The 24118-nt window shown below is 38.1% G+C and overlaps 1 protein-coding gene across 4 annotated transcripts in view; it reads right to left on the minus strand.

The window, feature by feature from the left end:
* Positions 1-24118, minus strand: part of LOC124164370 (RNA-binding protein 5-A-like) — a 39612-nt gene that overhangs the window by 9772 nt on the left and 5722 nt on the right. For all 4 annotated transcript variants that reach the window (XM_046541666.1, XM_046541664.1, XM_046541665.1 and 1 more), the window contains exons 4-10: positions 18660-18986; positions 17765-17903; positions 15683-15752; positions 14678-14751; positions 7495-7608; positions 6755-6869; positions 633-854 (exon numbers count right to left, since the gene is read on the minus strand). In XM_046541666.1, coding sequence (XP_046397622.1) covers positions 633-854; positions 6755-6869; positions 7495-7608; positions 14678-14751; positions 15683-15752; positions 17765-17903; positions 18660-18986 — 1061 coding nt within the window. The remainder of the gene's footprint in view (positions 1-632; positions 855-6754; positions 6870-7494; positions 7609-14677; positions 14752-15682; positions 15753-17764; positions 17904-18659; positions 18987-24118) is intronic.

Raw genomic sequence — 24118 nt, forward strand, 5'->3', positions numbered from 1 at the left:
TGAAAATTGTAGACAACAACTCATCCACTTTTTTATGCTGGAGAGCTTTTACAGCCATTACCAGGAACTCCACCTGACATAATCAAGTCCATGAATACTTAAATAATGAACTTTTACAATGTAGCTGCAACCTACTGCTTGCATTTACATTTCACTAGCTGGGACATACCAAGATTGCAAAACTATATTCCACACTTAACTTGAAAATTCTTTAGATTTTACATGACCCAAGTATATAAGATATTTAACTGATTTTACAAGAAACCTGCCAAAAATATAAAACAATAAATTAACAATTTCATTATCACTTCAATAGCATGCTTAATTTTGATATTAATGGCATAACAGGCCATCGAAATGCTTGAGTAAAACATTTATTCTGATGGTCATCCATGTGATTAATTCATATTGATTGATCCTTCCTTATTCAGGAATAACTGAAAAATACACATTTCCAGATAGAATTTATTATAATGTCACTGCTTCTTATACTCTTAAAAACACAACAATAGGAGCCAGACCAATGATATTTAAACAATACCTATAACATACATAATTTAGTAGAATATTATGTGTTAAAAGGAAAAAGACAAGAAAAAAATCCATTGCCATAAAATGACCACAATATGTACCTTTCTTTCCATCAATTACAGGAGGGTTGGCAGCAAGGGCATTGTGCAAATACATGGCATCTGTGACACTGTTCATTTCCACGTAGCAGACACCACGAGATGTGTTTGTGAGAGAGTCCCTTCCAATTCTTATGCTTCTTATCGGTCTTGAGGAGAATGTCTGTAGTGCACCCAGCACCGAGTCTTCAGTAGAAAGTACATCAAGTCGCCTTAACAATACAGCTGAAGTTGAAAAATAGGACAGAAATAGGTTAGTAAAATAGCTTTTATCTAGTTAGTAAATAAAAATGCATGTATTTTACTGATTCCAGTTCACTTCAGAAAAATGGTAGGAATATTATCATCACAACTCTCATCTTTTTCTCTGACCAGCTCTCGTAGAGTGAGGTTGTGTTTGCCGTGCGCTCCTGAAACCGGTTCTTCACTGACCGACAGCGATCAATTTGGGCTTTCACGCCGTTGCTTCCGTTTTTCTTAGTGTAGTGATTTTAGTGTGTACTTCTACTAATCATATTTTGCGAAGTAGTAAGAGTAGTAAAAGTGTAATAGTGAAGTAGTGTTGTGAAGCCGCCTGGTCCTGTAGCTGCTGCTGTGCCTGCCACGCGACGGGGAAACGGATAAGTAGTCGCTGACCAACTTACTTGCTTCTAATTTCTCTTCTCTCTTCCTTATTTCAAGTTGCCTTAATTGTTGTAAAGATTGCCTAGTTATAATACTATTAGAACTTATTGATAGATTTAAGGTATTAGTGTTAATTCCTAAAAGTTACTTGATCCTTCATTTGTGTGCGAGCTCTATCATTCACCCTTGTTCTTCATCATTATTACCTGTCTTAACTAACTCGTTTAGAAAACTAACTTCCTCTTACGCAATATTTGTATCATTATTATCGATTTCTGTAATTTCATAGCGTTTTTATTAAGCCGATAAAGCCGCTAGAGTAGTATGGCTGGCCGATCTTCCGTCACCAAGATCAAGAGTAAGGCGAAAAGCGACCTTCTTGAGGCACGCGTCACCGAACTCGAGAAATTGGTGGCAGAAATACACGCCCGGGTAACGGGTTTTGTGGAAATCCCACGGTCCGGGGATCGTAGCGTCCCCTCTAAGGGTCCTCGCAATTCCAAGGTGGAGTCTCGAGCAAGCTCGGGGGCGGTAGCCTGCGCGGAGACCTTGGAGAGGACGGTGCAGTCTTCGGGTCGGGGGATTACTCATAACCTGAGGCCCGAGTGGGTGGTTGTACCCCAAGGGCGGGGGGCGGTGGCACGGCCAAATCGGGGAGTGGGGGAAGCGAAGGCTAACCCCATCCCCGTTCACAACAGCTTCGAGGTCTTGTCGGAGGACAATTCCGGGGAGCTAATTGGCGAGGTCGTGAAGGAACCCCCTGTCGCGAGGGATGCAGCTTCGAGAGGCAGCCGGGGAGGGAGGGCGGGGATTGTTCTGTTAGGGAGTTCCAACGTCCGGCGGATTTTCCCCCAGTTGGAGAAGAGGGCAAGGAGAGACGGAGCGGACCAACGGGTCTCTTCCTGGTGTATCCCAGGAGGTCTTGTATCCCACACTACGGCGGCGGTAAAAGCAGCGGTGAAGGACACGGGCTGTTCTAGACTGCGGGTGGTGGCCCATGTCGGCACTAATGATGCCTCCGTACGCAGAGCTGATGAGATCTTAAATTCCTTCAGGGATCTAAGCTCGGAAGTGGAACGCGTTCGGAGGGGCACTGGTGTTGATATGCGACTGTCCATCTGTAGCATTGTTCCACGGACGGACTGCGGCCCTCGAGTTTGGGACAGGATTTCCTGGATCAACAAGAGGCTGTGGGAACTCTGTGTGAGCATTGGGGCAGAGTTCGTGGATCTTCGGCCGGTGCTTAGATCGTGCCGGGCTCCCCTCAATTCGTCTGGGGTGCATTATTCCAAAGAGGCGTCGGAACGGGTGGCTCGTAGGATTTTTGAGCACTGTAGGTATTTTTTAGACTAGAGGGTAGGTCATCTAGCGGGGTTATCAAAGATTTAATTGAACGTAGCCTCCGAGGAAATCCGCAATGCGAAATAAACAAGAAAGTAAGCTTAGAAGCGTTAACGCCGGACAATAGCGTCATTATTCCCAAAACGCGTGCTCCAGGGAAAGAAAAAATATCAAATATTATTAGTACTGCCAATAAAATTCTCCCGCTGAGTTTACAAAAGCCTAGAAAAGAACCAACCGAAACTCTAACTACAAAATATGACATTAACCTTGTTGTAGTTAATTGCCGTAGCGTAAAAAACAAGCGCGCCGAAATCGAGCATATTTTTCAGGACGCAGACGTGGTCATGGGGACAGAGAGCTGGCTTACGGAAGATATAAGCGACAGCGAAGTTTTTCCTCCAGAATATAAAATTTACAGATGCGATCGACGCAATAGAACAGGTGGCGGAGTTTTTATTGCCGTTAAATCCCATTTACAAAGCGCCGCTCACGAAATAATTGACAACGAAATTGAAAGCGTATGGTGTACAATTAAACAACGAAACAAAAGGAGTATTCATGTTTGCTCTTTTTATAGACCGCCGAACTCCGAAGTCGATATTATGTACCTTCTAGAAAATCAAATATCCGCATTTACTAAGAGAGACAGTAAAGGTGTAATAGTAATCGGGGGAGATTTTAATCTTCCATCCATAAACTGGGATACTTACACTGTAAAACCGAATTCAAGGAATAAAGAAATCAGCGAGGTATTACTCAACATACTTGCAAATCACTCTCTCGCCCAAGTAGTTGACAAACCTACGAGAGGAAACAAGCTATTAGACCTTTTAGCAGTAAGCGATCCTAAGTTGATAAAACAAGTCGATATTATTGACGGTATAAGCGACCACAGAGTAATATTTGCAACGTTAAAAGTTGATGTGGTGTCAGCCGTAAAACCAAAACGCAATATTTACCTATTCGATAAATGTAACTTCACTAAATTTGGCGAGATGCTTAATGACTCCTACAAAAAATTCGTTGTTACATCAAAGGACCAAAGCACAGATGAAATATGGACACGTTTCTTAGAAATTCTGCGCCAAGGAATCAACGAACATATTCCGCAAAAACTGAAATGTGATAATAAGGAACCTCGCTGGTACAACAACGATGTCAGAAGAGAACTTAGGAAACAGAGAAAACTATACAACTTGTACAGAAAGTCCATCACGTCTCGTAATAAATCGAAGGAACTTGAAGCTAAAGAAAGTTACGCTGCTCAACGCTCAATAACCAAGAAATCAATGCGAACTGCAATGCGAAAATTTAAGAAAAAAGTACTTGGTGAATTACTCGAAGAAAATCCGAAATCCTTTTGGTCGTACGCGAAAGAGCTTCAGGGAAAACATTCAACCGTAGATTCGTTATTTGATAAAGATGGTAAACTTGTCACCGAAAATATAGACAAAGCTAACACTTTAAATGCCCACTTCGAAAGTGTATACACTACTGACGATACTCAATTCAATTTAGACATCCCATATACTGAGGATTTGATGGAAGAAATATCTATAAAACGTGATGGGATAACTAAACAACTACAATCGATTAAGAATAGTAAATCTCCGGGTCCGGAGGGAATACCCGCGCGTGTCCTCAAAGAGTTAGCTCCACAGATCGCGCCTTACTTAGAGATCATATTCAAGAAGTCACTCTCCGAAGGGAAGTTACCGCCCGACTGGAAAATTGCAAGTGTTACACCCATTTTCAAAAAGGGAAACAGAAATGACCCAGGCAACTACCGTCCAATTTCCCTAACATCAATTATAGGCAAGATACTTGAACATATCGTTGTTAGTAATATCATGACTTTCTTGGACAGACGTAACTTCCTCCATGACTGTCAGCACGGATTCCGAAAAAATAGATCCTGCGAAACACAGCTCGCGCTCTTTCTTCACGACGTTATAAAATCTGGTGAATCGAAAAGACAAGTTGACGCACTATTTCTAGATTTTAAGAAAGCTTTCGACACTGTACCTCACAACAAACTTTTATACAAATTACAGTCATGCGGATTAAACGAAACAGTTGTAAACTGGATACGCGACTTCCTCAGAGATCGTAAACAAAAAGTAGTTCTTGACGGAATTAGCTCTGATGTTGTAAAAGTTACATCAGGTGTTCCACAAGGAAGCGTAATCGGCCCCCTGTTGTTCATTATATACATTAACGATCTCTGCTCCCGCATTAGCAGTAAAATACGTTTATTTGCTGACGACGCTGTCATCTACCGCGAAATTAGTGATCACTCTGACTATGAAAATCTATCATCGGACTTAAACAACGTTCATTTGTGGAGTCAAGAGTGGGGACTCGAACTTAATCTGAGCAAATGCATGGCGGTACATTTTTTGCGGAATTCGTCCAACACTAACAATGTTTATGCAGTGGATGGCATTAACATAAAGGCAACAGACGAAGTGAAGTACCTGGGAGTTACGATAACCTCGAACCTCACGTGGGGAACTCATATAAAGAATATTTGCGGCATAGCCCTGAAGAAATTAGGATTCGTCAAGCGTATTGTGGGAAGATTTTCGGATGAGAAAGTAAAAGAAAGGTGCTATTTCGCTCTCGTCCGACCGCACCTTGAATATGCAGCGAGTGTATGGGATCCAGTGCAGAAAGACTTAATCCGCGAGCTGAATAAGATACAAAGGAAGGCTGCGCGTTTCGTCAAAAACCGCTACGGGCGTACAGACAGTGTTACCCAGATGTTAAGCGAATTAGGCTGGGAGCCGTTGGAGACTCGGAGGCTGCGCGCTAGGCTTAGATTGCTTGAGCAATTGAGAATGGATATATTTAAGAGCGACACAGAGAACATAATCTTAGAGCCACACTATATTTCCAGGTCCGACAGAAGCGATAAATTAAGAGAGATTTTTAGCCGAACGGATAGATATAAGAATTCGTTTTTCCCCCGAACAATAAAGGACTTTAATAAACGCTTGTCCCAACCTCGTTAGAGCACTTCTTCTTTTTTTTTTTTTTTAATAGCTGTAAACGGCTGGTGTCCTAACACCCCCTGCCACACGCCTTTTAGGCGGCTTGCGGGGTATTATGTAGATGTAGATGAACTCAGCGTGGTGCATGATCCTGTTCATCACATGTGAGCATATAAAATTAGATAACATATATACAGCTATTGATTATTCTTTCTAAACATCAAATTTTTGTGTACAACTTGTGCTCTTTCTTTCTGCATACGAACACAATCCTAGCGGTAGAATGATAGAAAATAGGGGCGGATAATTTAAGGATGTGTCTTCACTTTACTCTGTGTCTTTACTTCAATGAAATATCCATAGCAATAAAGCCAAATTCATGAGGCAAAGTAGACCTCTTACTACTCCGAACTAAGATAGAGATTTTAACAGGAAAATATAAAAAACTGAATTACATGTTAAGCATTCAACACCTTGACAGTAAATCTGAGCTGGTAGGAATACTATTGTGCACCATACAAGCATAAATGATCTTGATAAATAATACAAAAATTTAAAGAGGTACAGGTACCCTTATCAGAATTTAGATATAAGGATACCATTATCCACTGACCAGTAAGCCTTAAATGCATTCATTCCCACATGATTCAAAAGCAATTTGACTTCCTATTCCAAAGCTGAAAACCACAAGAAATGGCCTGTAATACTCATCTAATTGGGACACAGGATAGGCTCAATAGATATGGCCATAATTCCTTCCTTCCTATTTCTTTCCCAAAAGGAAAGATTACCAGGAAATATTAATGCACATAGCAGCCAGATATAATGCTAAAATTACAAGTAAATCCCTAAGAATCCAAACAGCCTTCAATTTATCATACATCCATTCCGCACTCATAATAAATCTACAATGACTAGAAATACAAAAAAAACACCTACAACTTTGCCACATGATACACTTATTTCCACGAACATACTATCTAATGGTGAAAACAAAGCTAACAGTACAAATTTTATAGAGAATTTATCGTTAACAAGAAAACTGTATCACTACTAAAAAAATAAATAAAACCTATTAAAACAATTCATTTAGATGAAAGCCATTTCCAAGTTTGAGAATTATACAGAAAAGAATACACTCCTTGCATGAGAAATGTAACTTACTATGAGTAGGATGAGGACTAACTTCATCGCTACCTTCACCACCATGCTCAGACTCCTGCCTTGATGCCTGGCAACGAAAGCAAGTATCCCTCCTCTTGAAGTTATGAGCGACACACTGTGGATTTATGAGAACATTCAACATTCAATAAGGTAAATATCCAGCACAATCATGGTAGTACATTTGAAATCAACTACAAAATTTAGGAGACCTAATCAATTGCTTTGAAAAATATTGTGTACATAAAAATATGGTGACTATACCTGTTAATAATTGGATATTACAAATTAAAAAAAAAAAATCATTTTGCTACTCCTATCCAGGAACTGATCAGTGAGACCAGAACAGCTAAATATAATACGAATAACCTTTATGTAATCGTCAATTCATGCTAATATATAGCTCTGAACACCATGATAACAGAAAATCGTAATAAAAGCTTTAGTTGCAATTTAGACAAAATGTAAATAGAGAAGTAATGCTATCCACAGCTGGAAAAACAATTTAAAGCTACTACCAAGTCGAATCTGAGATACCAACATCAGAATTGCGTGTGCATGAGTATGTGCCAAAAGAATGTGCCAATGTCAGAAAATAAATACTTCAGACTATGAAAATATCAACAACAACCAACATTCTCATCAGAAAAAATACAGCGTCACTTAGGAGGAACAAAAAATTGGTAGACATAGATAGGATTCCAAGAACTAAGATATATGTATGAAAGACAATCCTGCATTACCTTCACACAATACCAGTCCTGATTAGCACTAGAAGAACCTCTGTCACCCATACCTTCCCTGGGTATACAATATTGCATTATTGCCCGGTATTTGTCCTGCAGCATCAACACACCCTAAAAAACAACAAGCAAAAAATTACGAATTAGAAATGCTGTTCCAACGAAGGTGAACAAGACTCCAGGCAGGAGGAACTGGCAAGGAAGGAAGATCGTCGAAGCTTGCAGATTGGAGTACACTTAGAATTTCTCTCTCCTGCTGAGGGCTTGGTTAGAATGACCAAGGTTGTTCCTCCACGTTCACATCCATAAATTTATGACTATCTCCACCCTTTCCCCCCCTTCTGCCCCACTTTGCTCGGGGAAAGGGAGGGGGGAAACCTAAGGTTCTTGAGGATTTTCAGAGGGGCAAAAGCCAAGTAGCAAATCCCCACAGAAGGGGAAATGTGAGTCCCAAGAGTTTAATACACACAAATAAATGGAACTACTTGAGAATAGGGGCTTTACAAAGAACCCGGCATTAACTTCACATTGTTCTCCTTCCGCAAGACACGCAAATCAGTTCTTTGGACAGGAAATAAAGTCTTCCATCAAGAGTTTTCATAAAAATTGAATTTTCCACCCCTTAATCAGCCCATTTAGATATATATGTACAAATCAACCCCAAAAAAACCAATTGACGCTAAATTGTTAATGAAAGCCCAGAGGGAATTCTCATGAAGATTAATAATGAAAATTTTACTGGAGAAATGAATGCCAGCAGGCTAAGATTACTTTATGCAGCTGCTATTTTTCATTTAAAATCACCAGTTTCTTCCCCATTGATACAGGAAATTGAAGTTACATACAATAAAGGCATGCATATGTAGAAGCAAGAAAAGCAATTTTAATTTACTTCCATTTAAATTTAAAGGCCTTGAACAACGAACAAAACATTTCTAATGCCATCACAAGTAATTCAACGTCAAGATACAATTTAGGCCAAGATAATATTAAGTTGTTCAACAATGGCAGGGGTTGATTGAATTACATCAAATATTTGAATTTAGTAAAAACACAATATAGTAGCCCCATTTATAAGGCAATAAAGAAACATAGGCTAACTATGCCAAGGTAACTATCTCAGCTGCTTAGCATATAAACCTATCCAAAGTATATGTGACAAGATATTTAAATGAGCTAAAACAAAATGCAAGAGGGGGTTCTACCAGCAAACTGTCACTTATGCGAATGGTAATTTTACTTCAAATTAAAATAATTACTAAGAGAAATTCAAAATGGGTACACCTATGCCACAAGCAACAGGAATTTTTAACACAAACCTTCCACCACCAATAGCAAATCCTAAAAATCTAGACAAAATAAGTACAACAATACCTCCAAAAATTTGTAAATAAAGAAAAGGAAAACTTGAAGCTAGAGAGTAACTTCAATCTCCTCACTGAGATTACTACTAAGTTTATCATTTAAAAAATCAATCTGCCTAGCAAAATAATATTAATTTAAATTTCCCTGATTCAAGATTCTTCACAGAATTTAACTCTTACAAAACACCTTTATTAGCCTCAATAAATTTATCAATCATGAAAGCCTCAATTACCATAAAAGGTAATAATATTGAAGTAAATTAGATATATCACCCTAAAACTTATGACTAAATCACCAACACAAGCAAAGGGCCTAAGATTCATTTTACATATGACTTCTAATTCTATCTAAAAAATAATTATATCAATCACTCCATTTACCCATCAATAGCTTCAATTGTTACGTTAATAATGACTAATGCATACAAAATATACCTTAAATATGTAAAATTTGCCCATAATCATGATTTTCAGGGACACCTACAGTGAATTTGAGAGGTGAAGCCTAAATTTAGCTCAGCTCATCAAATGAAGGAAATTACACAGCTAAGAATGTATTTATAAAAGGAGCAAGGAATACATGCTTAAGGCATCTGGGTGAGATGACAAGAAATTTAAGATTCAAGCAATGCATTTCCCCTCACACCACAAACGAACTGGTCCTAATAAGTTGTCTGACTTCATTTAAAACCTGTTTCGGTTAACGAAATAATTTTCAGGAAGATATTTGGATGCAAAATGATAGTATAAACTGTGCTCTGATAAAATAAAAAAAGCAAAATCAGAACTACATTCAACATGTATAACTACTCCAAGAAGTTAATTCACCATTGCTCTACTTAGCTGCTAGAGTATGCCGATGTCTTAAGGCTGTCTAAGATGTGCCTCATTAAGACTAGTCAGATAGACTTACATCTACATACTACCCTGCAAGCCTTTCACAGATGCTGAACTGAGAGTTAACAGCAATAAATAGAAACACAAGGGTAATCGAGAAAATAATCGCAGTTTTAAGTGTAGCACGAGAAATTGAGGGGGTAGCACAGTCCTATTGATATTGACCCACGCAGTAGATCAGTGTGCTTCCAACTGTAATAAGCCGTTCATGGTATGTTCACTCATTGTACTATTATAGCCTACAAACATGAATGCCAGATAGTAAATCCCGCCACGTGTGAAGTGCGTAGTGTTATACGATTTCTTTGGGCAAAAAATCAACCAATGGAGAAGTATCAGCTTTTGAGGGTGTTTAATTGAAGCATTGACTTCGGTGACTAGAAATCCAGAATCAAGTCACCCGATAGCCAGTGGTATAGCTCTTCATCTGAAAATATTGACTTTAAAACATGATGTTCACACGTGTATTTCTAACAAAGACATGTAGAACATACATTTATATAAACAGATCTTTTTATATAAATAAAATGCAGCAGTTGACTTTGAAGATGTAAAATGTAAGAGGATGTAGCAGTAACAATGTGGAAATTCTCATTTCAACTCTGCCACAGACACCAGTTTTGATATGCTTGCAATCTTCATACATGGTAACACCTTTTTTGCAACAGATACAAAAGTGAAATTCACAGCATTTTCATTAAAAACATGTATTTAACTACCAAGATTTCAATAGTATGTTTTCTTAGAAGATTGAACTTAGTTCAGCCACCCTCAAAACTCTAATGTATCACAAATCGAGTGATGTATAAAAATACTGACTCCCTTGTATAATAACCATTACAGTATGATGTAAAATAATGCTTATGATTTCTCTTTAGTTCTGTACAGACCTAATAAAATTTACTTATGAAATTTACTTATCTCAGGTACATGAATAATATTACATTGAAAATTCAAGCAAGATGGTAATCAGATTCATACAGCAATCGGGATGCAGGGAGAACAATCAATGTATAGCAAAACCTTACGTTTAAAAAAGCTACCTTTGCAAGCCAAGATTGGGATAAGAAAATAACTACACATTTCAAATTTATAATGATGAGCTATTTCCCTAAGAATAATCTAAAACTTATTTCTTCCCCATCAAAATTAACCATGCCATCAGAGATACAGTATACTCTCGTTATTACGAAGTTCACAGGACCGAAAAACCAGAAGTTCGTATGACAGTTTCTTTTAGGAATCGGCAAAAAAAAAAAAAAAAAAGCAGTATAAAATAAACAAGATTGAATTACCAGCAAATATATATATAAACAGGAAAATTAATTTCAGTTTCTCAATCAAGGGTTGATATCTTCCTGAATACATTAAGTCCTCTATATACGAACTAGATGCATTCCGAGACCTTGTTCGTAATACATAGCCCTACAGTCTGGCCGCCGAGAGTTGTCCGATGACAGGCAGAATGGTCTCGGTCAGGGTAGGGGGGCAAGGTTGCCAGGTAAGAAAGTGAAACTCCTACTTCACTTGTAAACAAAAGGCTTCCCTGAAGAAAGGAGCCGGAAGGGACGACGAGCGTGAAGGACCCAAAGGAAGAATTGCTTGTTTCGGTGATTTGAATAAAGGGCTTGTGTTGGTTGATCAGGCATATTTCGGTCCTCCACATGCATTTGACAACGTTGTATGACTAGGAGAGGGTGTGAGGTGCATTTGGGGGACAGCGATAGGCTGCAAACTATGTTGGCGCAGGGTTTTCCAAGTGTGGTTATCCTGCAGAATGCAACACTGCAATTGTGTGCTAACTCACAACTGTTACGACCTGATCTAGCTGGGCGTGCAACAAATCCAGAGCCGAAAAAATAGCTCTCCACGGTAAGGAAGAACGAGCAAAACGCTGAACAGTTCCTAAACTCAGTATGATACTTTGTTCAGATTGTGCCCTAAGTGAGAGTTCCTCTATGCCACACCGCATAGCATCGGCCAAATTAAAAGGCTCCAAATTGAAATGCTCGTATCTCCGAAGATTAGTAAATCGAATATCCGTAGAAAGAGGACTAACTGTACGTCCAATTCACCAGCAGTTATGATTGGGTCACCTTGACTCCACAGGAATGAAGCTAATTAATGATGTTGCGTGTACACTGAAGAAAGAACCATAATTGACGCTCTAGGGCACAGTCCACAAGAAGAACTAAACATGGTGCAATTATTAAGACTTAGCATAGCGTATATCCACCTAAATGCCGTTGCTTATTCATGGAACTTCATAATAAAGTTCATTTTGTAACCTCGGCGACCGAGACAGGTTCGTAATTCCGTAAAAACCAAAATTTTGTAATAGTTTCTTATACTATAGCTTGGATAGGCCATTTTGTTAGGACCAATGATTTGCTTCGTAATAATGATAACTTCGTAATAACATTGTTTGTATTAACGAGAGTCGACTGTAATGAGGTCATGAGTTAAGCCTTCTTCACCTTCGAAAACTAATGCACCCATTTACATCTATGGAGTAACCTGCAGTAGTGATCACCCACACAAAATAGTTGCAATGATGCCACAACATGCAAAGACTATATTTTCAAGATAAGAAAAAGAGGCATGTTTAAACTATAAGACTGAAAGTCAATTCCTAATATGAATATGAAAGCTTTCACCCCTATACAGTGTTCCCACAACCTGTTTTAAATGCATTAGTATGAAGTTCATTTCCAAGACAAACAAAAATGCTTGATTGGGCTACAGCTATACGGAAAATTCTGAGGTGTTCTTTAACTAAGTTTTAATGGCTATTTATATTACTAAAGATTTATTTTACTTGCAGTGCTATACTAAACATATGGACTGATTCATCTCCACTTAGTAAACCCTAGCATATTGTTTGGGACATTCAAACTGCTTTGTTTTGGTGCTGCAATGAATTGAGCAACTACTTCAATCAACTAAGCTACTACATTGAAATAGCTTCTTTCATAAAAATTCCCTTGGGCACTGCCCAACCAGATAATGCCCAAGGCACAACTAGCAGCACAATATCCAACCTGTATCAAAAGATCATATACTACACAACGTCATTTTTAGAAGATCCCACTTCATCTTATACTAGGCTTACTATCAGCAAAAGTTGACAAAATCACCTCTGAGAACGTGAATGAAAGCAGAAGCTAGAGAAAAAAATGTTTACTTGCAAGGTCACATTATACATATTTAAGTTTGGTGACACTAGCATGAGCAAATAAGGTAAGTAAGAAGGTTAACTCAGTGAATTACTTTCATAAATATTAGAAGCAGAATCCAGAAGAATAGCAGTAACTCGGGCACTACCTACGATAAGATTTCATTCACCATATGGAGGTAATATTTGTAACATCCATGAAAATCACATATTTTAAAGGAGGTAGCTCCATCTTTCTACTGAAGGAAAAAATGAAACTATGCATAACTTAAGGATACAAAAATCATGAATAATGCAGCAAGTTTATTTTAACAGCTGGAATTATAAAAACGAAGGGTGACCTTTCTAAATGGAGCATAATCTTAACGGATAAAATGGGGGCAATATGAAAGCAACCATGCAGTAAAAATTCAAAATTGTACTACAAACATACAGGGTCCCATTTATCTTGACCACCCGAAATAACTTTTTGTCCAGATGCAAATTCAAAAATGTGTCATGTATTGTACTGTACAGTACTGGAGTACAGGAGAGTCCATGTGACTTTTGTGTTATGTTTTGACTTGGTTGTTATTTGTTTACAGCTAACTCCATTAAGTGGACAAGTTTCTTATGTTTTCCTAACGTTGCGTTTATGTTAATGGTCCACTTTGCTACATTTTTGAATAAGTCTTTAGGATAGGAAATGAATTGCCGAATAAAAATCATAGGGTGCTATTTAAAAATGACATAGCACTGTTCATATCTTCGTAAATAACAAAGCCACAAGGAAGGCAATCATGCTGATTAATGTCCCCCTGACGGCTAATGAACATTTACTTGACAAATTTTTGAATTTGCATCTAGACAAAGTTATTGCGGGTGGTCAAGATAAATGGGACACCCTGTATACATCAAAGGCTAGGTATACAATGAAAAAGGAAGTCACCATAGCCTTAAGCATCTTTAATTCATCTGAAACATCTCACCCTATGCAATGAGTCCAAACCCTACCCCTTTCATAACTCAAATATGTCCGCAGCAAGTAACTGTGATAATGAAAAATCATTCTCAAAGAAAGTGAAAAAAATCATAGTCATACCATTTCATTAAATACGCATGGGCCTGATTAAAATTGTTCAATTCTAGCTTTCACCAAAAGCAGAGCATGCAAGCAATACATTTGACTTCCAAAAATCATGTTATACACACTAACGACACCTGCACAAGAGGAAAGACATTCCAATGAGAGAATTAAAGGTGTAGTCGGGCAATGTAGCATCGCATTTAAGAATGAGAGGCATCCCAAGCAAATAAACTTAAAAAATATTCCTAGTTCAAAACTAATATGTATTCTACAATGATAACTTGCCACTGGTGGTGGAGGCCAATTAATCCCGATGCGGCATTGGTGAAGAGAGACAGAGAGAGATAAAAAGACTGCCGGGTAGGAAGGGATTTTTTTTTTAAACTGGGGAAGAAGGAAACCAAACCCGACGTGGTGTGGCACCCTGGGGGGTGCACACAACTCACGTTGAACACACACTCGCAGCTTGACACCTTGAGGATGAGGGGGGGCCATGGGCAAGCAGATGGGGGAGCTTGCCGAGACCCCACACCAGAGGGCCCCCCCCATTGCCCTCCCCCCCGAGCTGGGGGGGATGGGCTGAGGGGGCAGAAGAAGCACGAGGAAGGAGGTGGTGGAGGCGGCTCGCTTGCTTGCGCCCGCGAGTGTGTGTCTCCAAGTGAGGATAGACCTGAGTGATACCTGTTTCATCTCCATCCACTGAGTGGCTTCCTGGAGGACGTTAAACTCGACGAAAGCAAAGCCTCTCGACGCACCTACACGGATGGATCAACAACAACACAACCGTGCGTTAATTATCATTCGGCTCCCAGCCGTGGCTTTACACCACATACACACCACCACTCCCACCCACAATGTTCCAATTTTTTTTGTCACACAAATTTTTTTCCCACACCCTTCTCCCAACACCTCTTCATTCCAACTCACCATTTTTCTCATCATCATCAGCTGTTGTCACCAACCAACCACAGTACAACAAAAGTCAAAGAAAAAAATTTCACACCACTCCTCCAAAATGCTTTTTTTTATAAGAGAGTTCCCTTTATTGCTCACTGACTTCAAACCACACACTGATGGGAGGTTAATTAGGAACCAAAAATCAGATGGCAACAAAAATGTCTCACATAATGCTCTTTCTTTGATCCTGAGAGGTTCTGAGTATGAATGCAGTTAGGTCAAAAAATAATGCACTAACATTATGCAATAGAGAAAAAAATTACATCAGGTGATAAGGTTTAGGCAGGCTGGAAAAAGTAACTTCTCATTTTTAAAGTGGCTCAATCAACACTTGTTAGAATAAACTTTTCAGCACGTTTCCTGGCTGCCTATACCTTCATCAGTTTAGTTTTCAAATGATCCCCTGATAGATCAAGAAAATCTTTGCATTCTAAAAGATAATGCAATAGAAAAATATCCGCTCTAATACAAGAGGCAGATTACTAACAAACAGATTAGCATTATCCCCAATGACATTAAAGTAAAAGAGAAAAGTACACTAACCCATGAATTCAATGAGTAACTATATTAAAAATAAGGATTGGCCTACGGCACAGGGGCAGATCTATTTATAGAAAGCCAGTGAGCATTCAAGATTTAGGGGAATTGGGTAGTGGGCAATCAAAGAGAAACAAGCAGCATCATAAATAGTTGCCAAGCTTCGAAGCATGAAATATTCCCAATCATTACCTGTATCTTTTCTTCTCATGAGCCGTATCTCCTTGGGAATTAGTCCACACTGCAAGACATCTTGCAAAATCTGAAAGGTGAGCATCAAAATAAGTTTTTTAACACAGCAAAATTGTTGAATTCCATCAGCAAACGGATTTGTCAGTTAACTAATGGAATGAACGACTTAACAATGAGTGGCTGTTTACATCACGTTATTATTCCTACAAAAACTTCACAAGAGCAAAAAAATTGCAAAACCATCAAGATACAGTAAAAATCCATCACAGTGAAAAAGACAATTGGCAGAAATCACAGCTGGAAATACTGACAAAATGCCTTCAGAACATCTTAGAAGACAGTAGACCCAGTAGCTTTATGATGTTAATCTGGTCATATTGTGAATTTCATTGTACAGTGAATCAGCATAATTACAAGTAAGAAATTAGTTTCAATAGTACTAGCGCCACTCCATTCCGTATACGGTACCGTGTATGCATTGTGAAACGCATGGAGTGATACGATTGATGCACTTTGAGAGACATGATCCAAAAATAAACCACTAACTTATGCAAATCTGGGATACTCAATGCAGTTTGAAAGCTGAGATTCACTTTCAGAACTTCGCACTTCTTTTTTTCTCCACTTTGCATGAAAAGCATCCTTAGACTGACCACACTATAGTAAAGTGCACTTGCATCATTGCGGCCCTGAATCTCAAAAGAAAAAAAGGCCAATAATGCTGAAAGAATGGCAAATTGTGCACATGCAATTTGAAAATCAGGGTAGATAGTAAAGCAAATCCATCATAGTGTGAGGCTCTACCATAATATGGAAAATTATAATGATTTACTATGAGCATCAAGTACTTGTTGCCTTGGCATGCTACCATGCTGTATAATAAAAGGAACCTCTGAACAGCTACGCACAACTAATTAACTTAAAGTAATCCTTCTATTTCTTATTTTACTTGTAACAATAGAAATAACTCCACCAAAAATATTAATGTCACTGCATTTGCTATTCGTACATATGGTCACTGCCTTTGTTACTCCAAAACAACTCTCTTAAATAAAATGGGCAGTATAAGATATCTATCAGACTGGAAATGAATTGATAGTAACACTGGGTTCACGTCTCCTCTTGTCACAAGAAGTGTAGCCATCAACCCAGGAAGTTAATGATGCTAAAAACAAAGCAGTGCATCTGAAGAGTGCTATCATCAGCTTCACAATTCAACTGTTTCATTAAAACATAGGTATTTCATCCATTAAATCAGCAAGAGTACTGAAAAATCACCAGTCAAAAGAGTTAAAACCTTCAAGCCTGCTCCTTTCTAAGCTCATCAAAATTTCATAGATGGATAATTAAGTTTCCACCAACATTACCTTTCACAGGGTTCAAATGAACTTTCTATTTTAGATTTCCGATTTCAAGTCCATTTTTTTTTAATTTCCTGACTATATTAATACCAAAGTACTCGTGCATACGGACATGGTAGAAAAATGTAACAAAGTACATACTGAAATAAAATTTATTCCAGTCCAGGAACATATTCCAGTCGAAATTCCAAAATAACACGAACTATAATCTTAAGTTTTCCGTTAAAAATCTCAGATTATTTAAATTCAAACAAATCACAGCAAAAAAGACAATCTCACTTGCCATTATAACAGCAATTTGGCCATACTTTGCACTTATTTCTGCAGCCTACTCCATAGCTAACTTAAACCTCTTGGCCCTTCAGGTCAACCAGTTTTGTGCCAATAACCTCATCTTCACTTCTTCTCTCTTGCTGGATGCAAGCATAACAAAATGCCCACTACACCAATCAAACTCAGCAATGCTTGTAACATTCAACCACTGGACATTCACCTTTTCACCTCACCTCTTCAAGATTTTGCTTGACAAGTATCTAATTCCTCAGATATTTCCCCGATTTCCAGTATAGATTTGTATTACCCAGACCACAAAACCTGTCTTGGCAAACCTTCCATTTATTTATGCCAAATAGCTTTAAAAACCTATCACGGTCAATTTCACCTTAAGATAATGGATAAAGAGAGAAAAGGAAATCAGCAACTGCAACATAACATTACTTACGTCATTCTCAGTCATGTGCTGTGCCAGCCCACGCACCATGATGGTGTTGTTTGGTATTTGGTTGGTGTGAGGCTCTCCATCATAATTCGAGGACCTAGATCCAGGCCCTCTGCTGCTACTCCTTCGCCCATCATAGTCACTGGACCAAGGCAATCAAAAGTGGTTAATAAAGGATGCAATTTTTTCTGTCGCAATAATGACTGAAGGTATGTTCCTAAATGGTGACGTGTTCATGAGGATCACAGAATTCTCCAGGTATCTTTGTTCTTAATAAATCCAATTTTGTTCACTCAGTCCTTAATTCCATTGACAATTTTTTTCCAAGTCTTATAACAAAGACTAAGGCAAAACAATTTTCAAAAGGTGGAACAACGAAAGTACATGGAAATAGGATAGGGTCATAAATATCCCGGATTATGAGATTCACACAATATCAATGAAGCACAGCTTCAAATATATAGATGATATTTGCAACACACACAGTACCTACACAGTCTCCTTGCTTTCAACACATCTGCCATGGAGAATCAATCCACCACAGTTTACTGGAATGTGTTCATGAAAGTCAGTAAGACTTGAATCAACTTCTCTAAAAAAGTTGCTATGAAGTTACTTCAGGCCCAATCATATCCAAAATAAAATTACAAATACGTCACAATCATAGGCACTAACAGATTACCATTATTAAAAACATTTCACACTTCTGACAACATTCCGTTGGCACACTCAGCACCTCTATTTAAATATGCAACATTCCTGGTAACACCCAGAGCATGAAACATAGCACCACCACAGAGTTGATATCTCAAATTCGAAACCAATACATACCAATAAAGGCATAATTCAAATTAACTACAATGGAAAAGAAACCCAGGAAAATGATTCAGTCTCTCACCTTGACCGACCATAGCTGTCAGGACTTCTTCCCCCATCATCATCTCTTCTTCTCCAACTTCGGTCTCTGTCACGATCTCGGTCGCGATCCCTGTCCCGGTCCCTCCCTCTGTCCCTGTCCCGATCCCTGTCCCTATCGCGGTCCCTGTCTCTGTCTCGATCTCTGTCCCTTCTACTGCTTCCACTCTCTCGGCTCCTTCCTTCTCTATCACGGCTACTTCTCCTCCAGTCATCATCCCTTCTGCTGCTGCTGCGACTACTACTTTCAGATTCATCGTCATGACGATCACCTGAGCCTCTTTCACGGTCCCGCTCTTCTCTTCGGTCCCTAGAACAAAAGGAATACCAAACTACATTATTGCATCAGTCAAAGAGACCATACACAAAACATTCTCAAGCCTTTTCCGAGACAATTTAACACATTTAATGTGGGCCCTATTTTCATGAAAGTCGTCTGAATCAGCCGATAAAATAAATAAAAATAGAGGTTTTCACACCATAACTTGCATTCAAATACTGCTATTTGCAAATTGTGCACACGGGTCAAAAGAAGGAAGCTTGCTGAAGGCAATGCACACAATCGGAAGACTCGGAAGTGGTTATTAGTAACGTGTGGAGGCGGAGAGAGGGCTTCCGTCCAGACCGACATGGCACGTCAATTGACGTGCTCCGTACCTCGGCTTGGATGGGACCACGTCAACTGACGTGCTCCACACTCAATGTGTTAAGCAATTTTGCAGTCTTCTTCATGATCCATGTATATCTTATTAAACCTTAAATATGATGAAAATTAATTTCTAAGCTCAAATTTTGAAACACCACCAGAAAGATATGTTAGGAATACAAAGTTAAAACATCAAAGATACACCTATGCTGTTAAAAATGAAGAAAAATTTTCATTTGCAGGAAAGAATTTCTCTTCTCGTTTGTTCCCATTCTCCCTGGCACTATATATACCTTCCAGACATATTCTCTGAACAGGATCTCCCTTAGAGAAGCCACCCTGATAAAAGGACAACCGTTGATCAGGTCTGACTATTTAGTAAAAAAAAATAATTATGTATCCTGTACATACTTTGTGAGATCCGCTGTGAAACTCACATTAAGGAATTGCATTGGTAGAATTGACAGCGGACAAGCAGTAAAAACATGTACTGCCAGCTTTCTAGACCACATTGCAAACAAAGAGTAACGTAGATCACAATCTGCAATTAACTTATTTTCATTTAATCTTTCCAAATCTCCCCAAGCAATCCCCTTTGTTTCAGCAACGCCTTGACAACCCAACATATTCACAATCTGCAGTTTGATGTTAAAACAGTAATTATTTTCACCAAACTTGCAGTTGAACCCTTCATAGACCGATTTTCTATCCACTTCCTCAGTCTATCATCAGTGTATACTTTGCCGTGACACCACGCTCTGATGACATCGTGTTTTCAAGCAGCTGATGAAGATTAATTTTTAAAGACTCATTACTCAGCTAAAAAACATTATTCATCCACAAAATTTTCCGCGAGTAGAATTAAGGTAGTGACCATTTTATTCTAGTACTTTAAAAAAATTGTGCATGTTCCCCATTGTAGTCTGTAACAGTGGGCGAGTCTTCACCCGTCAAACTGAAGGTTGCCAGTTCAAGTCCTGCCAGATATTGTTAACCTTAACCAGTACATAGATGTTTGAGTTTTTCTTTTGTTATTTGCTGCACCCCAATGTTTAGGCCTATAAATACTGTTTCTGAGGGGATGAACATAAATTCAAAATAATATTTTTCATAGCCAAACACAATATAAAAGTTTATCGAAAAAATAATCAATAGAAGCCACCATCAGACAAATGCCTCATGTTTCATCATGGTGTGTCAAAGAAAGATATCCAATCTTTTGACAAAAATCAACATGTTTTTATCATCATACAGTGGCTTGCCTTCTAACAAAAGATGTACATTAACCTTGACTAGCAGGTATTTCAACTAAAAGTGAGGTTTACATGGTTATGCGCAGTCTACATTAACCTTCATATAATTCCTCTTTCAACGCTGCCTATTGCATGGTCAATGTATATTCCATGCACCAAATCTTAGCCCTTCAAAACAGTTTCCTGTTTATCTTGTTATCTAATCCAGTATCTGACGCAAATCTTTGATTCATACCTCTATTATTTGTAGCATTAATGACATCCATTGAAGCTTTAAGTCTAAATACAAGATAGTCTGCAACTATGAGTAAATTCATATCCAGCAGACTCCCGATTATCCAGCTTATTATTATTTACTTGCTGACAAGGAATGTTTAAAGTTTATTTTGAAACTAGGTCTTCTACTGATAAGTAGGAATAAAAGATTAATCATTTTATCACCAAAAAGATCGCGGTAAGGCGAAGAAAGCTCTCAATGAGTCCGGAAGCACTCTAAAATAACACAATAAGTCCAAAAATAATACCGTATATGTCCACATATAGTCACCCCATTTTTTCCAAAAATGCCTGTGGTAAAAGTAAAGGGGGGGACTATATTCAAACGCATTTCTTTAACTTTTCCCAAAACTGAAGACTCTAAATTAGGGGGGGGACTATATTCAGAGGGGGACTATACTCGGAGAAATACAGTAATACATTTCTTGATTTAAGTGAATTACGAAAGTTACAAGAAATTAAAGTGAAAGTTTGGATTACTCATGTTTTCCAATTATTCGTGCCGCCTCTCCCCATCATTACCCCAGATATTCGGGAGTGTGTTGTGCTTGTATCATAGGCATGCTGTATGTGTTTATAATGAGGAGCTGAAGAGCTGCAATAGGAGAAAACTTAGAAACCCTGTTGAAACTAAATATAATTTTTTGGTGCTTAGAGTATAAAATAAAAGTTTTGGCAGTTCCCAAGATAATGGAAGAGAGATTGGCTAAAAAAATTTGAACATCGACAATAAAAAATGTTGTGAGGATAGCTACAAAAACTTATGAAAATTTAGAAACCAGAGGTCAGACACTAAAGCAATAATTAGTAGAAATATTAATAGCAGATTAACAATAATTTCTGATCAATAACTGACAGAAGTAACAAATACAAGCACTACATTACCATGAGAGGATGTCTATATATACACATGGACATCACTGCCAGATCGCCCAAGTCAAGACTTTTGTGGATGTTTTATTTTACCAGAGTAGCAAAAGTCACATAATTGATTCCAAAATATTTAAGGGGCTCAATGTATGGGGTGAACATTATTTAGTTTCAATGAAATTTATGCTGAGAAATACATTCAAGAAAAGGATGAGGAGAGAATATTCAAGCTAAATCATGTTTGCCAATAACAATATTTTAGTGAACGAGATCTTAATTTTTCATAAATAAAATGGAAGCCACCATCAGACAAATGCCTCATGTTTCATCATGAAGTGTCAAAGAGAGAAAACCAATCTTATGACAAAAATCAAGATGATCTTATCATCACATGGTAGCATACCAATGGCCAAACTTTATAAGAATGTAGACTGTAAGGTATTTTAACATAGTTTCGAACAGGGAACAAGGGCAGACCATTTAAATACTGCAATTCAATACATTACAGCTGCCTAATGTTGCATATCACACAGCCACAAATGCATGATTCTGGGAAACTATGGCTCTGCTAAACAAGGAAGAAGCAGAAAACAGTGCAAAGAGGAGAGGTTTCTTACATGAAGTAGATAATAGACAAATTTAAGAGAGATCTCTGAAAGGAAATACTGAAGAAGGTTCAACACCAAACCAAGATATCCATCCACCTTATTTACACAAAATTACAACCTAGCGCAGAACCTCCATCAAGGGAAGTAAAGAAAGCAGCAAAATCCTTGAATACAGGTATGCATCGGGCACACTAACCCAGCACAGAAGAAGAGAAGATATGAGATGATGTTAAAGCAGATTAACTGATGGAAATTATATTGAATGCAGAAATGACAGTGGATTGGCATGAAGCTGTAGTGGTACCTTTACCAAGAAAAGAAATAAGACTAATTAATTAGCGATTTGATTGAATGATAAGGAAATATAATTATCTAATTGTAAGATCAAAAGACAGGTTTCATACAAGCCAACAAGAAAAGAGTTATTCCTTAAAAAAGGAAGTTGGTGTATCCTAATACTTAATAACAAATAATTTGAACAGTGAATAGGGATTCGGAAAAGTGGATAAGCTGGTGGTACAGGGCATATACAAACCCAGCATTGGTATTATCCGTCAAATTCCTCAAAAAAAATTAGCCAATGGAACTGTAGGCTTATTTGTAAAGAAAATTTGAGATATGTATATTACCTTGACATTGGAAAATTTTCTTTTGGAGACCTTGATATTAAGTCCCATAAAGTAATTGTTTTTTTAGGAACTTGCCATTCCTTATCATTGCATATCTATGTTACAGCGTTTATTGGAGGGATTGCCTTTTTGAGCTCCACAGAAATTCACATCCGGGTCCGTAGTTCATTGGAAGAGTCCTGTTATATTTGTATCAAACTTTTTAAATATTAATGACGCTTTGTTGAACACTTATTAATAAGCCTAAAGATCCTAAATATGGAAGCTGCTGTAAACCTGTTGGGAGTGTTTTTGAAGGAATGGGCACTTCTAACCACATTAACAAATGAAGCATGTCTATTACATATAAAGCTCCTTGATTCACTGACTGATTCCATCACAGAGGGATACAAATACAGTGGAACCTGTTTAGTACGTTTCTTAAGGGACCGCAAAAAATGAACGTACTAACCAGGAAAACGTGCTAACGAGGAAAGTAAAAAATTGCAGTCGGGGTAATTGCAATCTGTGGAAAAGTCGTCACAATTACAATTACTATCGGTAGTTCTCGTAGGATCGCCTTCCTGAACTCTTTTCACCTTTAAAATAAAGAAAATGGGCGCAAAAATAATACCATGTGAATAAAAAATCACAATGTTTCATAGATTTCACGAAGACAATTACATGAAAACGGCGTCTTTCTCCCGTGATTTATCCTATATGTATTTATAGAAAGAGGACAAGTATAGCTAAGTCATTTCTTTTTTGTCACAGCATTCTCGGAGAATATAAAAACAACCCTGAGTATGTCAACGGGTTATTTTTAAACATCATAAAAATTGGACAAAATTATATTAACCTTAAATTACGGCAACAGCCGTACACATTCGCGCTTCAGGAATAAAGCCATATCGATTGTTATAGCGATCGATATATCGAATAATAACACGCAAGATTATTAGATTACGACGTAATTACAAGAAGATTTTATATTATACAGTTGAAATTTACTTTTAAAATTTGTTTAATGCCGTCTGCTTTCGTGCCGAGATCGAGTATTTTTAAGCTAAGCTTCGCGTGGAGATCCAGAGCATCGTCTGCTCCCGCAGCAGTAGTCAAAAACGCACGTACTACGTAGCATTGACGTCATGCAGTACTGCTTTAGATAAAGTGGGAATTGG

The sequence above is a fragment of the Ischnura elegans genome, chromosome 8, assembly GCF_921293095.1.
Source record: "Ischnura elegans chromosome 8, ioIscEleg1.1, whole genome shotgun sequence".
Classification (NCBI taxonomy): Eukaryota; Metazoa; Arthropoda; class Insecta; order Odonata; family Coenagrionidae; genus Ischnura; species Ischnura elegans.